The sequence below is a fragment of the Ruditapes philippinarum genome, unplaced genomic scaffold, assembly GCF_026571515.1.
Source record: "Ruditapes philippinarum isolate M1 unplaced genomic scaffold, ASM2657151v2 ctg3616_1_1_1_1, whole genome shotgun sequence".
Taxonomy (NCBI): Eukaryota; Metazoa; Mollusca; class Bivalvia; order Venerida; family Veneridae; genus Ruditapes; species Ruditapes philippinarum.
Genome location: NW_026865461.1, coordinates 28,326 through 46,634, shown reverse-complemented (window position 1 = coordinate 46,634; position 18,309 = coordinate 28,326). Strand labels below are relative to the sequence as shown.

Below are 18,309 nucleotides of genomic sequence, written 5' to 3'. Positions count from 1 at the left end.
TCAAAGGTCAAATATGAAATTTTAACTTTGCAATCATATTTACTGTATCTTTGTTATTCATTGATGGATTTGGTTTATATTTTGACAAACAACATTCAGGACAAAACTTTGAAGTTGAGTTATTCACCTTGACCTTTGAAAGACCTTTACCCCAAAAAATCTTTTATCCATGTTTTTGCATCTTATAAAGTGTTTTGATACAGAAATATATTCAGGATTATATTTATTGAAGATAAGAATACAGTGCAAATTTTGCAGAAAAACACCCATTGGGAGGTAAAACTTTTGGTTATTCTAGAGAAATATAGAGAGCTTAAATTTTTATGAAGTGTAATGTAACTATGAGAAAAACACACCGACTTGAGTGGCATTATTTCATGCAGTCAATTTTTATATATGCCACTATGTAGGCATATAATGAACATTTCCAAACAACAGAACTAAGGGGTACTAAGTTATATATATCAACTATATATTTAATTTTACAATAAGTGAAAACATATTGACAAGAAACATAAAACCCCATTAAAAATATATACATTTGTGGTGCATATATCATTAACTATTAAAACCGGCTTACAGACACTATTTTAGAAGGGTAGCCTACACCCCCATACGTCATTTTAAACATGCTAGAGTTGCGAGGCCTTATGTATGCCCCACATTAAATATAAACCCCACAAGTATGGTCTTAAATAGACCGATTCCCCGTAAATGGAGGAATGTAACTGTATATATATACTATGGTTGAACTGTAAGTGAAAAGACCTATTTTCTAAGAATATCATGCTTTCCGCTCTTTGCGTCTGTGGACAAAGGGAAACAACTCATCACTTTTTTCTCGACTGTCCTCTTTATCAAAACATAAGACCTTAGTTGATAAACTATATAAGCACATACTGTCATGTTTCATTAAAATCATTCTTTTTGTAACACGGCACTTACAGACTTCTGGATATTTTGATTAGAAAATTACACAGCTTACAGCTCCTGCAGCTTGATGCCAATATTTATTGTTATGTTTGAAAATGAAAATTGTGAATTAATTTTTCTATGTGTTTATTTCCTGTAGGAATCACAGTCAATACACTATGGATAAGATTGAAAGATAGACCAAATTTTACCTTTAGTTTGGATGACAACTCTAAGCCATACTTGTGGAATTGTGTTACAGATCTTAAGGTATGTAATAATAGACTCAAAGTAAGGAGGTTAAAGCAGGGATTAAGTCAACACTGTATGTTTCAAAGCAGATATTTATGTAATTCCCATCATTGTTGTTTGTAATTTCAACGCTGAAACATTCTGAAACATACTTCAACTAACAACTCTACAGTATTTATAATACAAATGTTATACTGACCTATGATTGTTTTAAGCAATAAGATATTCAAACATTTGTATCAATCTTAAATTCTTAATTAAACTTAAAGTAAAACAGAAAAGATTCCTTATTATTTCTGTCGGCTACATTGGTATTTACACTGTCTTTTAAAGTATTAAGACACTACTGCATATTTCAACAATCTTTGCAGCTATTTAGGTGCTTGATATCTTATTAATTGTAGTGCAATGTTCAAAATCCATATCTCAAGCATAATTGTAGTACAATATTCAAAATCCGTATCTTAAGCATGAAGTTTAAATTGAATTGTTTAAAAAGTTTCAGGTTAAAATTTTGTATACATTATCAGATTTAACAACCACGGAAGTTTCGCTTTTAGACATCGGGAACATGATTGTAGATATCTTTCTAAAAACTTTAACTTTGGAGAAATATTTTCCCAATATCCTACATGATTAATTATCAAGCACTAATAATTGCCAAGCATGTTGTTTAACATCCAGTTCTTGTTTATTAATTTGTTATTATTTAAATTTTTAAGGGAGTTGAATTCTACAAATTGAGAGAACCACGGCCTGATCTTATTCTGTACAACAAGTTCCATTATATAGACCCAGAAACCAAGCAGTATTTGGAAACTGTAAGTATAATCATTACATTGTAATAGGCAAACCTTAGTCCAAGATTGTAAAGAAATTTTCTATGCTCAAACTCTGATCCCAAATATTTGATTGGTTAGAAACATGTTCAGAATGATAACTGACCAATGAAAATACTGAGGTTTGACACTGAACTCAGAAAAAAAAGTTATAATCTCAAGGCCTAGAAACTCTTACACATAGATGACATCTCTGACACATGAATGATCAAGCAACTGTAATTTACATAAATGATCAAACCTGGAAACTGTAAGTGAATTATCTGTTACACATAAATGATCAAACCTGAAAACTGTAAGTGAATTATCTGTTACACATAAATGATCAAACCTGGAAACTGTAAGTGAATTATCTGTTACACATAAATGATCAAACCTGGAAACTGTAAGTGAATTATCTGTTACACATAAATGATCAAACCTGGAAACTGTAAGTGAATTATCTGTTACACATAAATGATCAAACCTGGAAACTGTAAGTGAATTATCTGTTACACATAAATGATCAAACCTGGAAACTGTAAGTGAATTATCTGTTACACATAAATGATCAAACCTGAAAACTGTAAGTGAATTATCTGTTACACATAAATGATCAAACCTGAAAACTGTAAGTGAATTATCTGTTACACATGAATGATCAAACCTGAAAACTGTAAGTATATTATCTGTTACACATAAATGATCAAACCTGGAAACTGTAAGAATAATTGTTAAACATGAATGATCATATTGAGAATCATCAGGTATAACTGTTACACTATACACATGATTGATCAAACATGGAAACTAAGTTGTGTCTTGAGTACTGTTTTTTGTTCAGTGTTACAAAACAAATAGTGATCATACCATTATTGTTTTATTAAGATCTATTAATTTCTTGTTAATATATATTCACATGAATTTTCTTTAAACTTGTAAACATAGAAACAAAATAAGTAAACAGGGGTGTTGAATTTGATCAGTAAAATTGATTTGGGATGTGTAACAACATTTGACAAAAGTTTTTATTTGAGATAACTTATGTAATGTTGTTTTAAACTTGAAATGAAATTATTTTGCTGTGAATTTTCAGGAACATATTCCAGATGATATTTATCCAATCAACATAATCAATAAAGATGGTGTGTTTGGTTCATGTAGTACATACAGCACACGTGAGAATGTAACCATGGAGATAAGAGACAAGAAACAGAATCTTGCTGAAGTTATGCACATGTATGTTGTTCTAAACCATTTTATTATCTCCTAGTTACTCCTAAATTAATTTTTTGTGCTGTAAAAATTTGTAGTTTTATAAGCTAGATTTCTTTTTTCACACCGTTGCTCTTTAGTACGGAGTGATCATATAAAAATCTTACACTGGCTGTCAGCACAGACTGATGTAGATAGGTAGAGGGTAACTGTTTATGTATGGAATGCCGGTAGGGACATGCCAATTTGCTTATTTGCCAATTGCTGAATTGCTTATTTGCTAATTGCCGATTTGCTTATTTGCCAATGGCTGATAGGCTTAACGACAAATTTGCTTATTTGCCAATTGCTTATTTGCTTATTTGTTAACCGCTGGTTTACGTATTTGCTTATTTGCCTATTGCTTATTTGCTTTTTTGCAATAGAAAAAGTTTACACTGTGCCGGAAGTATATGGAAAATCTGACTACAGACAACCAGTTGAGCCAGATCTGTTAACTTTTACCAACAGTATTCTTGTAAATTCAGTGTTTTTCCAAGAATACTGTTGGTCAATGATTTTAGTTGCAGTGATGCCTAAGCAGATATATGTCTACAACTGATGGCTGACATGTCCTTGAGAACACAGACGCTTGGGGGTCAGATCCCGTACCCCAACATGATACGTGGCTGTGTAAACACTCTATTTAAAATATTTTAATATTTAAACACGAATTGGACATCGTTAAAACTGGTTGTCAAGCAATTTTTACATATACCGGTATGAAAAAATACCATATACCACCAAGTCTCAATAAAGTACTTAATGGTTTAATTGTTGTAACAAATGTCCAATTCGTATTTAAATAAATACTTAAATAGTTTTGATATAGTGTTTACAGACGCGTATTACGTTAGGGGCAGGATCTGGCACGCCAGCATCTGTGCTTGAGAGTGTCTTATATATATAATGTGCTGCAGCTATATATCTGTTTGTGCAGCTTAAGTCAGAGATTGATGGCATAATAAACACTTGATTAGTCATATATAAGTGAAAATTATTGGGTAAAGATTGAAAATAAAAGAACTTGAAAACAAAACTATTTCTCATTTTATGGCATATAAAATGTCGTTATTCTCAGTTATTCTCATTTGTCACAGAGGGCCTCATTTTAGTGGTACGAACACATAGTATCACGAATGATACATTTGGTGCATGCTTAACACGGGTGTTTGTCTTTGCACTTAAGCAATAGGCTTCGTTTTTAGCTCTGTAAGATTTTAGATCACTTATGTCTGTGTGTGCATCAACATTTTGCTTTGGTTCAATGTTTTTGAAATTTGGTCACACTTTTCCATTTCTTCGTGTTGTACATTTTACATGCTATCAGGTGACCATGACCATGATCATGACCTAGGGTATAATGGACAAAGCCTCTTTGAATATTGTGTATGCATGCTGCCTTTGTAATGCTTATGTGAAGTTACAGTTAGATATAAGCAATAGTAACAGAGATATGACAGAAAAACAAAGGCTTTTCAGTACAATACATTGGTGACCTTAACATTCAGTATATAACGGGCACAGCTTCTTCATGTACTTTGTATGCATGCTTGTAACGCAAAGTTTATGCAAAGTTGCAGTAAGATGCATGAATCAGCAAAAGTAACAGAGATATGATAGAAAAACAAGTTACCAAGAAAACCAATGCATTGGTGTGTAGAATAGCATCCCTATTCTCTGAATAGTGGAGCTAAAACTGAAACTCAAGATAATTAAAAAAACAACTACTTTCTGAAACTAAATTTATTTTTTTCGAAATTGATTAAAATGTATCCATCTGTCTTTCTACCTATATTCTAGGTAATGATGGATTGATCATAATTGTCACAAGTTATAATCAACAAAACTTTATAAACATAATAGCATGATGTAGGTTCATGAGCTTGAAATAAAGTCTACAAAGACTTGTTATTTTATATCAAACAAGAACTTCGTGAGTCGGACGTGTCGCCTGACAATAGCATAAAAATTTATGTAAATAAGCAAATTGGCAAATCAGCAAATAAGCAAATCAGCAATTACCAAATAAGCAATTAAGTAGTTGGCAAATAAGCAAAGTGGCATGTCCCTACCGGCATTCCATAGTTTATGAAAGTAACAAGGCTTTGCCGAATTTCCCTTGAACAGTTACCTGAGAACTAGATATCCCCCTCTATGACAGCAGCAGGTGTTTGATTCTTTTCCTTGCATATTATTTAAAAACATAGCAGAACATACTCACTGAGCCAGTTTGTTCGTCATATGAATAGTTTTGTAACAAAATCAATATGTAGGTCTCTTTAAAAATTGATGCATCATTTATTAAAATGGGAACAATAAAGGTTTTTACCTGCAGCCAGAGTCAAATGCATAAGCTTTCAGAAAATGTATTAATTTACTGTTAATAAGTTTTACTTGCTACAAGTTTAGCAAGCACGCGTGATATTTTAACTGGCTATGAAGTTAATTGCCTATCTCTGTTATCTATGTCTCTGCAATTATTGCTCTATTTTCTTATATCAAATTTGAGCATAGTATATCTTTAAGTAAGATAAATGTGTATTTTTATTAAACCAGAAACAGGAATTATGATTATTTTTATTGAGGCATGTTTGTCATTTAGGTATGGAAACATGTTGGTTATGGTTGCCTCTCAGGCAATAAGGCAAGAGACTATAGTAGGAGCAGAAAATGATCCTGACTTCCAATTTGATGTCTTCAGTTTTTGTTTACTAGAGAGAATTGGGAGGTAAAGGAGATATGTAAAGTAAAACCTAGAATGTAACATAATTATATAAAAATATGACAGGTTATATGACTATGGTTATTGTAAACATTGTTTATATCTTGCTTATCAGATATCCAATTTATTATAGATACTTTGTATTAAACAAATTGATAATTTTATTATGGGTTACTTTAATATAAGCCAGTTGGCAGCAACAGATTATAGCCATGTGTCCAGTGTGGACCAACATCGGCCTCCACCCTGCACATTTGACAATCTGATCATGGTCTACACTGTTTGCTTTTCAGTTAGTGTTTATTTTGGTATATTTTGAACAAATTTACCTGAATGGTTGTTTCTGGATTGAAAGACGGACAAGTCCATTTAAGATTTTTAAGCATGGAAAGTGTTAAATAAACAGCTCTTGCTTGAGTACATACCTTGCATCGATATTACTTTAGTGTCTGTAAAAATTTCATACTGCCCTATATTGTCATCCAATTCTTTGTTGGACTTTATTTTCTACATTTAACTTAATAGTTATGCTTGGTTTTTAAGACAATTCTTAAATGCTTGTGTATTTATCTAATAAGTTTTGATTGAAAGAAAAAAGATTGATAAATATATCTAAATGTATCTTTTTGTTACAGAACTCGCTACAGTGGGGAAGCATCTACTGGGAAACTAAGTTTACAAGATTTTAAAGAATCACCGAAGACTATTTTTTATATGTTAAAGAAGTTAAAACCTTTGAAAGTCTTCAAAAAACAGGTGAAGTTAAAATGATTTAATTAAGATATCAGGGGTGTTTAATGTTATTAACAATCTAGAGCCTCCATATAGCAGTGGTAAGAAATGAGAAATGGAAATTTTCAAACTTCGAAAGGGTATAAAGCTTTATCTTTTGAAATATTTTTATAAAATATATCAACAGGTAAAATTTATTGGTTCCATAATCTTACAGTTGATTCTCAAAAGAGTTGTATATTACATTGTCTCTGTTATTCAGTACTCATGAATATTGTACGTAAACAGAATAAAATGTTCCAGAAGGGATACGGACAAAAGCCCCCCTGGACGAAAGCCCCCCCATCTAAAAATGACAAGGTGGACAAAAGCCCCCCCATGAAATTTACACATAGGACAAAAGCCCCCCCCATTTTTTTAAGGCAATTTACTTCAATATTTATTTCATATAAGCATTTTGGAAGTATTCTTTTGTAAAATTCAAACAAAATTTTAACAGCAGATATATGGCTTTTATATAATATACACTTTACTGGGTCTTATACATGTAAGAGAGATATAGAGGATATTGAGTGAGTTTAGTTTAATACTAAATTTATTGAACAAGTAGAATAAAATCATATTATGCGAGCCTCTGGCGAGCATAATATTGTTTTATTCAACAAGTTCAATAAATTTAGTATTGAATCTACACGAAAATAATATTCTATTTATCACATATATAAAATAAGAACAGTTAATTGTTAAAATGAGTAATTTTTAAATGACGCGCCCATAGTGTAACACTAACATTAGCGCGCTTTAACGCTTTGTTTCTTTATAGCGCAAATGACATCACATCAAAGTGTTTTTACACTAGTGTAATATCGTTTTTATTAAATGGCTTTATTACACTCCTGGCCGCGGTTTATGTGATAAAAAATGTTAAAACATAATCAACTAATTTTTGTTGGATTAACCTTTCAACTTGGTGGCAGCAACTGATTCTACCAAGGCAACCAGTACTACTATCTGATCATGGCGTCAGTGTTGTTATATTTTTTTGGTCCTTCGGGATCATTGATGCCAGCACTATTAAGTGTTGAGAGTACCACTCAAGCCGGTGCTGGGAGCGTGAGAGATGTTGCACTTATTCATTATCCCTCATGTACAGACTCAATCAAACTGAGTCTTTAATTTTCAAGTAATTTTGTTTTGATGAATGCTTCTAAGGAATCACTTTGTTATCAGATTTTTATACTGTTTTCTATTCATTCAGTAAATATTTTGAAATTTTCCCTAAAAGTGATGTTTTTGTCCAGATTGAAAGATGAATAAGAAAGTTTAAGGAAACATAGCATGATAAAGGTTAATTGATTACAGTAGCTTGATTATGAAAATATTTCAGTTCTGTCAGATACTAACTCAGTTGCAAAAGAATAAGTTAATAGCTCTTTCTTAATTCTGTTTAATCATGTACACATTATTTTTGTTGAAGCTTTAAGTTTAGACAATATAACATGGGGATAAGACGTAATTATTGTTGTTGTTTTCAGAGATTGATTGTGGTGAACAAACAGACAAACACAAAGATTACCTGTTTCATGTACCATTTAAACAGGTTCTATAAAGAAGTGGGAAACAGAGTTAATCATGAGTTACTGAACATGTCCAGGTATCTCTCTGAAAAACCCGAGTGTATGGAAGAAGTGTTTAAAACTAAAACAGATCTGGTGAGTGATATAATGTAAAATATACCTATAGATTATATGACATTATGTAGGTTAACATTATGTCAGTCAATATTGGAGAATAGATGTTATCCGGAACTCGACAAATGTTGGTTTTTCCAAGCTTATCCCTCCCAGTACAAACAAACTTTTACCATTATAACTTCATGGTGAACTACCTGTCACAATAGATCAGTCAACCTGTTGTGCTTATTTTCGAAGCTGTAACTTAAAGTTTGCGTGTATCCCTAGATTAGTTGGGAAAGCCTCAAAATATTCTTAATCCCTGAGTAAGTCTATTCTAATGTGTATAATAGTATAAGATACAGGTAACTTTAGAAAATCTAACATTTAGGCCAAAAACTAAATTAACCAATAACTTAGCTTTCTTTACAATCAAACGAAACTAAATTCCTGATAAAGTTTGTACAGAAACTGGTAGAATCTTTAATAAAACCAGTTAAACAGACAAGGTGTTTGACGTGTAGTTCTTCCTTACACTTTTAGTTAAAATAAATTCTGTATGAATTTTAACCCTTTGTAGTCCTCCATGGTGATTTTGATTTGTTGAAGGTTTGAAACTGTTGTACATGTTATTCACATGTGTTTTTCTAAATATACTAATAAATGCTATTTCTATGTTTAAATTATTAAAATTATTTGAAAATTGCAGATATTGGACATAAATACATGTGACCATCATAGAAAATGTGAAGGTATTGAAATAAAAGCGGATACTAGACTTTGTATACTAATACTATTTTTGTAGCTCCATATTTTGTAACTCTGATAGGAGGTTGCTCTAAACGGGTTAAATTGTGCATGTATTTGTCACTGTCACTCACCATAATCGGAGGTTCTTGTCCAAGGCCAATGCATGTAACTCTGGCATGGATTTAAAAAAAAAAATATAGCCATTTGTGAATTAAGAAAAAAAATTCTTCAAAGTTTTATGTTAAACATCAATCTTTAAAACAAATAAAGATAATTACTTAAAACTTAATACATGTTCTGCTGTAATCTTTATCAGAAATCAATGTTCAAGGCCAATATGTCTTGAATTATCATCCATAATCTGAAATATAGCCCCTTATGAACTTACGAAATGTTTGGTTAAAGATTTGCATGCAACAACTACAAAATACTATACAAACAATGCTCACTGGAAACTAAAGACATAGCTATAAAATCAGAATTGAAGTTCACTTTCCAAGGCCCAAAACACTGAAATTGGACAGATTTTTTTATGGCCTTTTGTGAAAATAAAAAAAATCTTAGTTTAAGTTTTACATAGAAAATAAATCTTTAGAACTATTGATGGTATTTACTTGAAACTGTTTTCAAATAATACTTGAAGGTCACTGTGTACATTATGAAAGAAAATAAAAATGTCATGTATTTCAAATAAAATTATTTGTTGAAATCTACATTATCCAGACTTTTATTTAACAATGAAGTGCTAAAAATAGTTGAACGAGTTCTCCCACAGACAGCACATATTTGTTCGCTTCACTTGAGATCTCTAAATGATGTGTCACTTGAAATCTCTAAATGATGTGTCACTTGAAATCTCTAAATGAAGTGTCTACTGCAAAAAGTGTTGTCATAAGATTTTCAAATTTCATAAAGATTGAGTTAAAAAAAAATGGTTGAGATATTAAAACAATGTCCTCAGAATCATTGATTAAGTAGTTTTTATAAAATTTGTAACATAACTTTAAACATAAAGAGTTATTTCGATCCATTTTTATTCAAACTTCAGAAACTGTTTGATGTATTCAAGAAGCTTGCACAGAACACAATGCCATCTGGTGAGAGATATTTTGAATTTATAGATGTTCCATGGAGGGAGAGATACCCTGATGCTAAACCCAAGGACTATTTAATGAAGTAAGTTTTCCTGCAGTAATCATTATTTTCAGGTGCTCTCTGGTAGTTTTATAAAGAAAGCTTTAGATTCTTTAACCCATAAACTTGAATATTTGTTGTAGAAGACTAATGATATCTGTCATATGCTGCGGTTTGGATCAAAATATCAATCTTGTGGGGACCCGCCCATCAGGCGGTAAAGAGGCTTGCCTAGTTGTCGCCCTTGGGTGGGTTCTTGAGGCACGGATATTCCAATCTGAATCGCCAACATATGTTGTTGTTTTTTGCATATTCTACCATATTTTAAATTCTTTACCTCAATGAAACAATTTTCCATGGAAATTAAATGAATGTCATTACACCGGTAAATATTTTTCTTAAAATAGCATATGAATTTACAACTTTTTTTCATAACGTCAATATGATGTTATTTTAACTCGGTTCATTAATAAAATGCGCTAAAATGATGCCATTGTATAGCATGCGATTCATCTGGCATCCCTCATGCCAGATGAAATTTCCGGCATGGGTAAAACTAACGGAAACACCAGTCTGATATGCAAGAAATTATGATTGGGGATAGCATGTCATTTTCACAAGTTAGAACTGTTACAAAATCACATTTTATCTCTTGTCATGTGGAGATAAGACTATAATTATCATGTTTGGTCTAGGAATCATCGTCAAGAGAGGAAGATACGACACATTCGGTTAATCCCGACATTGAAAGAGGTAGAGAAGAGTTTACGAACTCAGACAGAGAAAGAATCAGATGATGAAGTTGATGGTCAAGACGAAGATGACACTAATTATGGTTTGTTTTATTTGTTGTTGTTTATTTATTTTAGTTATTGGAGTTTTAAATCTTCTCTCACTATACATTTTATGTGATTTTGTTCTACATGAACAGGTTGAGATATTTTGATTAATGATATACCATAAAGTCAGTAAATACTGAAAGAATAGCAATAGTTGATTTTATTTAATGGTTTTTAAGTATATTGAAATGTTCTTGGTTCAAACATATTTATTTTAGCTTGATTGCGAAACAAGTTCTTGCAACTTATATTAATCACTTTCGAGTTCGCTTCCTGGAACCAACCAGTACTGGTGTCATATGAAGAAATATAGTTGTGAACCGAGTAGGGCTCAAACCCATGATCTCAAGGTTGAGATCATTTGTTTAATGTTACTCTTTTGTAAGCCTCATTTAAACTGACCATATATAATGAAGGTGAATTAATGCAGCATGAAAAACAAGTTAACAAAATTAAAGAGACATGAATGATCTACAATGAACTGTAATAATGTAGAAGTTTGAAGTTTACAAGTAGAGATGACTGTCTAACTTTGGTGAAAGGTATATAAAACTTAAAAGAATTTAAAATGTATACATATATTTTAGTGAGTAAACTGAATTACAACAGGGTATTTGATGAGCCTAACTTATATCAAGTGATGGAGTTAATCAGAGAATCTGGGTCAAAAGGAATGTCACAGGTAGATTTACAACGTACAATGAGTTCTCCACGACTGGCAGTAAGGCGTATCTTGGTTTTTCTACAGAAGACAAATTATGTGACTACATTTATAGAAGATAGGGGCAGACAGAAAACAATCCTGTAAGTATTACTAGGTGAAACTATTTAACTCATAGCCAGCTGGTCACGACTGATTTTACCAATGTGACCAGTTTAGACCAAAATAGGCCAGCACATGTGAAGAAGAGAATAACTTCAACATATTTGTTATGATTGATCAGTATCATCTGTCACATCACATACGACTTTTATTCATTATGCTAGCCTCTGTATTAACAATGTTGCATTTCTTTGATTTCCAGTTACATAATTAATAGTTATATGCAAAATGTCTCCTTTAACAACTTTGAATTGTTTATTAAGTTATGTAGATAAACGCAATAAAAGAGAGAATGCTGCAAAGCAGAGTGTAAAGTTGGCAATGCAGGAGTTTGAGACAATCTCCACGGAAACAGTTTCTAATAACACCACTCAACAACCAGATAAGAAAGATAAACAAACAGATTCAACTAAACCACAAACAAAATCTTCCAGGAAGAGAGCTAAGAAGGAGCTGCCCAAGATGACCTTTAATGAAGGTAATGTCAACAGTTAGTCTTCTTCATGATAAATAACCTTTTTCTTTACCTGATCATTTTCCCACTATATCTTAACTTTTGCTCATTGTTAATTAGTCATATTTTCATTAAGCGACCACTTTCCTGGCTAAATGTGTATGTTTTCAACATAAAGCAAACACAGGTGTCAGAATATGTTGCGTGTATGAAGGACATTCCAAGAGCAATGAAAATGAAAACCAAATGTGAAGTATATGCAAATTTAAGTAACAATATTATGTATGTTTTCAAAGTAAAATTGATTTAGTAAAGCAATGTGTTTTTCCTTGCTGTATAAATATGGTATTGTGATTTTAGTGCATTAATGGGTAAAGTCCTTATGGTATTGTCACCTTAGCAATGGGTTAATTCCTTCTAAATTTACTAGGAGTTAGACAGTTAGTGCTCTAAGGTGACAGTATGTAATTTAACATAGACCTTGTACCATTAGCTGTTTATTAGGTTGACTATTGGAAGGGAGAGCTACTGTACTAAACCTGGTGTCAATTTTTTGCATGCAAGTTGGTATTTCCAAAATTACAGAAGGGAATGGATGGAAACTTCACACAATTGATCTTTGTGATTATATAAATGTGATACACTATCTTACATTATTGTTTCTCGTCATTGTATACAGTTTATAATTATATATGTAAGATGCTGTTTGGAATGCCCCCGACCTTTTAGCATCATATGAGGAGGACAAAAAAAAAAAAAATAAAAAAAATAAAATGATGGACTTAGGTCCCATAAGTCTAATTTACCTATTAACAGAGTGATACCACTTTTCTTGGTGTCAAGCACTGAGAATAGTCAAGTGTAAAGACAACCCTTGTTCAATTAATTTCTTTAAGCACATAAGACATGCAATGATGTTACATTAACCCATTACTTCATGAGCATTTTGTGAAAAATAACTGTTTTCATTGAAAAGTCTCCCGTTTCAAGTTCAAATTACTATAAAACTATAAAAACTCCTTCAATACTAATCAAACTTGGCACAAATGTTGACTGGACCATTGCCTTTGCAACAACATGCTCAGGCTTAAATTTTCTGTTACCATGGTAACGAGGGGACATCTCAAAATTGCCAAAAATCACTATTTTTGCGTTGATTTTTTCCATCAAAATTGATTTCAAAGTGCTGCAACTTCTCAATGGATTGAGATGGAGTCAAATGCTTTTCAGCGTTGGTTAAAAGTTACCTTATGATCGTTCTGGGGTCATTTTTAGCCTCTCTTAAGTCCAAAATTTTCTTGGCGATGACGGGGACTGCCACCCCCCTTCAAACCCCCAAACAGAAGGGGGCACATCCCCCTTCTGGCAACCCCCTGATGTATCTTTTGGTTGGGGGGCCGCGCCGAAAAAGTGGTCACTTTTTTTAACAACATTTCTCAAACAAAAACAAGTGTTTGGGGGCCTAAATAAGGCATTTTTTCACCATTTGAGACAACAAAAAAAGGGGGGGTGAAAAAGGCGTTAAAAGGCAAGTATATCGCGTAATGGGTTAACTAAATGGAATGAAAAAATAAATATCAATAAATTGATAAATATATTGTCAACAAACATTGTACTGTACTTTTATGATAATAGATGTGTAATTTAAGATATACTTTGCTCATTCTTAAGTAAAATATTTCTAATACAGAAATTTATTGAAATCTTTGATATTCTTACTGAATATGTAGAACTTGAAAAAAAGAATGAATAAACTATGTATGGGAAGCTGCGTTCCCTATTACAGGTCAAGTAAAGTTGGTCTTTTCTTATAAAAACTGCCAGTTTTTTTAACACTGACCGTATATATTCATAATGTGACCACCTATAGTGTGTAGAATTGTTAACATTAAAACATTTTTATTTTATATTTATAAAGAGACTGTAGCAATTATCAATATTTTCTTATATGAAATTAAAGCATAGTATATCTTTAACTGATAAACGAATTAAATTATAAATATTCTTATAATACTGCACGTTTGTATCATGGCTTTTCATTTGATAATCGTGACATTTATATAAATTTATATACACAGCTGCTGTCAATTTATGAAAAAATCTCACTTTTTACTTTTAAAAAGGAAGTTTGCTGTATTTTAAATTGGTTATAAATATTCCTGACAGATTATATGGACATATATGAATGGTTGTTTGCAATATAACCTTCACCTTGCAGCTCAGGTTATTTTTCAAAAAAAAGTTTATATAGCGCCATATAACCTGTCAAAAATCTTTATAGCTAATAATACACACTTGTGTTTATATGAGCCGCATCACGACAAAACCAACATAATGTGTTTGCGACCAGCATGGATCCAGACCAGCCTGTGCATCCCCACAGTCTGATCAGGATCCATGCTGTTTGTTTACAAACCCTATAACAAGTAGAGAAACTGATAGCGAACAGCATGGATCCTGATCAGACTGCGCAGATGCGCAGGCTGGTCTGGATCCATGCTGGTCGCAAATCCATTATGTTGGTTTTGTCATGACGTGGCTCATGTCTTGTGTTTATATTATATAGAGGAGCCATCAGATGATAAGGTATCAGAGATAAGACAGGAGCTGAAGCGGCTGGAAGAGATACAGTTTATATCACCAGTCAAACTTGCTGTGAAGAGAGAAATTATGAAGGAGATGACTCGTAAGTAAAATCTAAATTTTAGATATAAACGCAAAATGAAAACTCTATGATATTTAATGTTAAACTTCTTAAATTTTTGTACCATCTGATGTTGGTCTGAAGCAATGAATTTTTCATTTCATTCGCTCAATCCATATCTCCAGAATAATCATCTTCATTTGTTTACACAGAAGTTATTTTAGTTTGATTGTGTAGGAAGCTTTAAGCTTATAGACACACTTTTGAATCCGTTCTTGGAACCAACCAGTACTTAGGAATGAGTGTAAAGTTTCTTGCTCAAGGAAACAACAACTTGCTCAATCTGGGTTTGAACCCATGTGGTTTGCAATCATTAGATTACTTGCCAGACGTGTTAACCACTCTGCCATGTCTTCATTGTGCAAAATGACCCAAAGCATATAAACACTTTTAACTCCAATCAAGTTTAGAATGGCATAAAGGCCGGTTTTGAAATTAAATGCTGAGTGTTTTTCTTATTGCTTCATTTGATAAATGAAAAATTTTCAAATTTTATGTTTTAGGCTTTTATCACTTATGTTCCTTCAAGTAAAGAGACTGAAAATTCTGTTGAAATTAAAGATAATATGCTTGAAGAACTGCTTGATGACCCCAATTATTATCCCCCTTGAAATATTTCTGTTATCATATTCTAAGATCTTGCAAAGTTGAGTCATATATATCTTTGGTCTTTCCTTTTGTTACATGTAAAAAATTTACATGTACAGTAGAACTTCGGTAAGTCGAAGTTGAAGGGACTTGCGTAAAAACTTCGACACATCGGGACTTCGACTCATGAATCGCTCTCAATATCATGACAAAATTTCGACCCGTGACTAGTCTATAACGAAACCTATTTCATGTTTTTTCAATCATTAATCTGATATTCACATTTTACAATGATAAATCTAGCATGTTAAATAACGTTTTTCAAGGTTTATTATTTGGACTACCGTTGACGTATACAATAGAGTTACAAAAGGCGTAACAATACGAAAGGGCGATAACATAACCAAATTATAGTATATATTTCACGTGTTATTATCACGCGACACCGGGTCAAGGATGTAGTTCTTACTGTTTACTTTCAAATACCACTACGGCAATTAAAATAGTAACGATTAAAGCATTTTATCACATATTTTATTGCAAACAAAGGCTGTTTGAACACACGGCTGTGTAATTAACACCTGTCACACAAGTTGATTGGAAATTGTCTTCGCAGCCAGATAAGGTGTGGAAAATGTCGAGATCGAAGGTGTCAAAATAATCAAACAACTTCGACTTATTTGTGGTAAATTGCACTAGATTTACTTAACACGAACCACGAAAAAACCTTGACACATCGAAAAATTCGACACATAAAATCTCGACTCATAAATAGGTTTTTGTAAGAAATATATAGGGGGAAAAGTCGGGACTTTAATTTTTCTTCGACACATCGAGAAAATCGACTAATCAAAGTTCGACTCATAGAAGTTCTACTGTATATGATTCTGTCAGGATGCTCCATCTTTCCTTTCTTTTATCAAGATTTACAGGATTTGATCACCTTAACTTTATTGTTATTTTTCCTGACATATTTAGAGGATGCTGGTGTTAAAGTGGTGATTGAAGAGTTGGTACCTGAAAAAGTTATTGACAAAAAAACGGGCAAGGTGATTAATGGCATTGAACGTTTCGGAAGTAAGTTGAGGTGTATGAAATTTTTTAAAGATTGTTTCCTTTTATGTCAAATTTTAAAAAAAAATTTTTCAAATACTCAATTGTAAAATTTTGTTTCTTTTGAAAAGTGAAAATATTAAACGGCTGTCTGTTTTCTTTAAATTAAAGACAGTTTTTTTAAATCAGTTAAAAGGATGGTTATTTGTACATGTTGTTTTTGTAGATATGTTGACAGAAAGTCGTATAAGATGGTTATTTGTACATGTTATTTTTGTAGATATGTTGACAGAAAGTCATATAAGATGGTTATTTGTACATGTTATTTTTGTAGATATGTTGACAGAAAGTCATATAAGATGGTTATTTGTACATGTTGTTTTTGTAGATATGTTGACAGAAATTCATTAGATGGTTATTTGTACATGTTATTTTTGTAGATATGTTGACAGAAAGTCATATAAGATGGTTATTTGTACATGTTATTTTTGTAGATATGTTGACAGAAAGTCATTTAAGATGGTTATTTGTACATGTTGTTTTTATAGATATGTTGACAGAAAGTTGTATAAGATGGTTATTTGTACATGTTATTTTTATAGATATGTTGACAGAAAGTCATTTAAGATGGTTATTTGTACATGTTGTTTTTGTAGATATGTTGACAGAAAGTCGTTTAAGATGGTTATTTGTACATGTTATTTTTATAGATATGTTGACAGAAATTCATTAGATGGTTATTTGTACATGTTATTTTTGTAGATATGTTGACAGAAAGTCATATAAGATGGTTATTTGTACATGTTATTTTTGTAGATATGTTGACAGAAAGTCATATAAGATGGTTATTTGTACATGTTGTTTTTGTAGATATGTTGACAGAAAGTCATATAAGATGGTTATTTGTACATGTTATTTTTATAGATATGTTGACAGAAAGTCGTTTAAGATGGTTATTTGTACATGTTATTTTTGTAGATATGTTGACAGAAAGTTGTATAAGATGGTTATTTGTACATGTTATTTATATAGATATGTTGACAGAAAGTCATATAAGATGGTTATTTGTACATGTTGTTTTTGTAGATATGTTGACAGAAAGTCATATAAGATGGTTATTTGTACATGTTATTTTTATAGATATGTTGACAGAAAGTCATTTAAGATGGTTATTTGTACATGTTATTTTTATAGATATGTTGACAGAAAGTCATTTAAGATGGTTATTTGTACATGTTATTTTTATAGATATGTTGACAGAAAGTCGTTTAAGATGGTTATTTGTACATGTTATTTTTATAGATATGTTGACAGAAAGTCGTTTAAGATGGTTATTTGTACATGTTATTTTTGTAGATATGTTGACAGAAAGTTGTATAAGATGGTTATTTGTACATGTTGTTTTTATAGATATGTTGACAGAAAGTCATATAAGATGGTTATTTGTACATGTTATTTTTATAGATATGTTGACAGAAAGTCATTTAAGATGGTTATTTGTACATGTTATTTTTGTAGATATGTTGACAGAAAGTCATATAAGATGGTTATTTGTACATGTTATTTTTATAGATATGTTGACAGAAAGTCGTTTAAGA

General features: G+C 31.6%; 1 protein-coding gene across 1 annotated transcript in view; it reads left to right on the top strand.

Moving 5' to 3' along the window:
* The first annotated feature begins 1,038 nt into the window (after window positions 1-1,038).
* LOC132729122 (general transcription factor 3C polypeptide 1-like) overlaps window positions 1,039-18,309 on the top strand; it is a 38,960-nt gene continuing 21,689 nt past the window's right edge. The window contains exons 1-12 of the mRNA XM_060714864.1: window positions 1,039-1,182; window positions 1,887-1,985; window positions 3,079-3,221; window positions 5,842-5,967; window positions 6,597-6,717; window positions 8,229-8,405; window positions 10,165-10,292; window positions 10,946-11,085; window positions 11,677-11,893; window positions 12,176-12,390; window positions 14,933-15,052; window positions 16,637-16,735. Coding sequence (XP_060570847.1) covers window positions 1,054-1,182; window positions 1,887-1,985; window positions 3,079-3,221; window positions 5,842-5,967; window positions 6,597-6,717; window positions 8,229-8,405; window positions 10,165-10,292; window positions 10,946-11,085; window positions 11,677-11,893; window positions 12,176-12,390; window positions 14,933-15,052; window positions 16,637-16,735 — 1,714 coding nt within the window. The 5' untranslated portion in view covers window positions 1,039-1,053. The remainder of the gene's footprint in view (window positions 1,183-1,886; window positions 1,986-3,078; window positions 3,222-5,841; window positions 5,968-6,596; window positions 6,718-8,228; window positions 8,406-10,164; window positions 10,293-10,945; window positions 11,086-11,676; window positions 11,894-12,175; window positions 12,391-14,932; window positions 15,053-16,636; window positions 16,736-18,309) is intronic.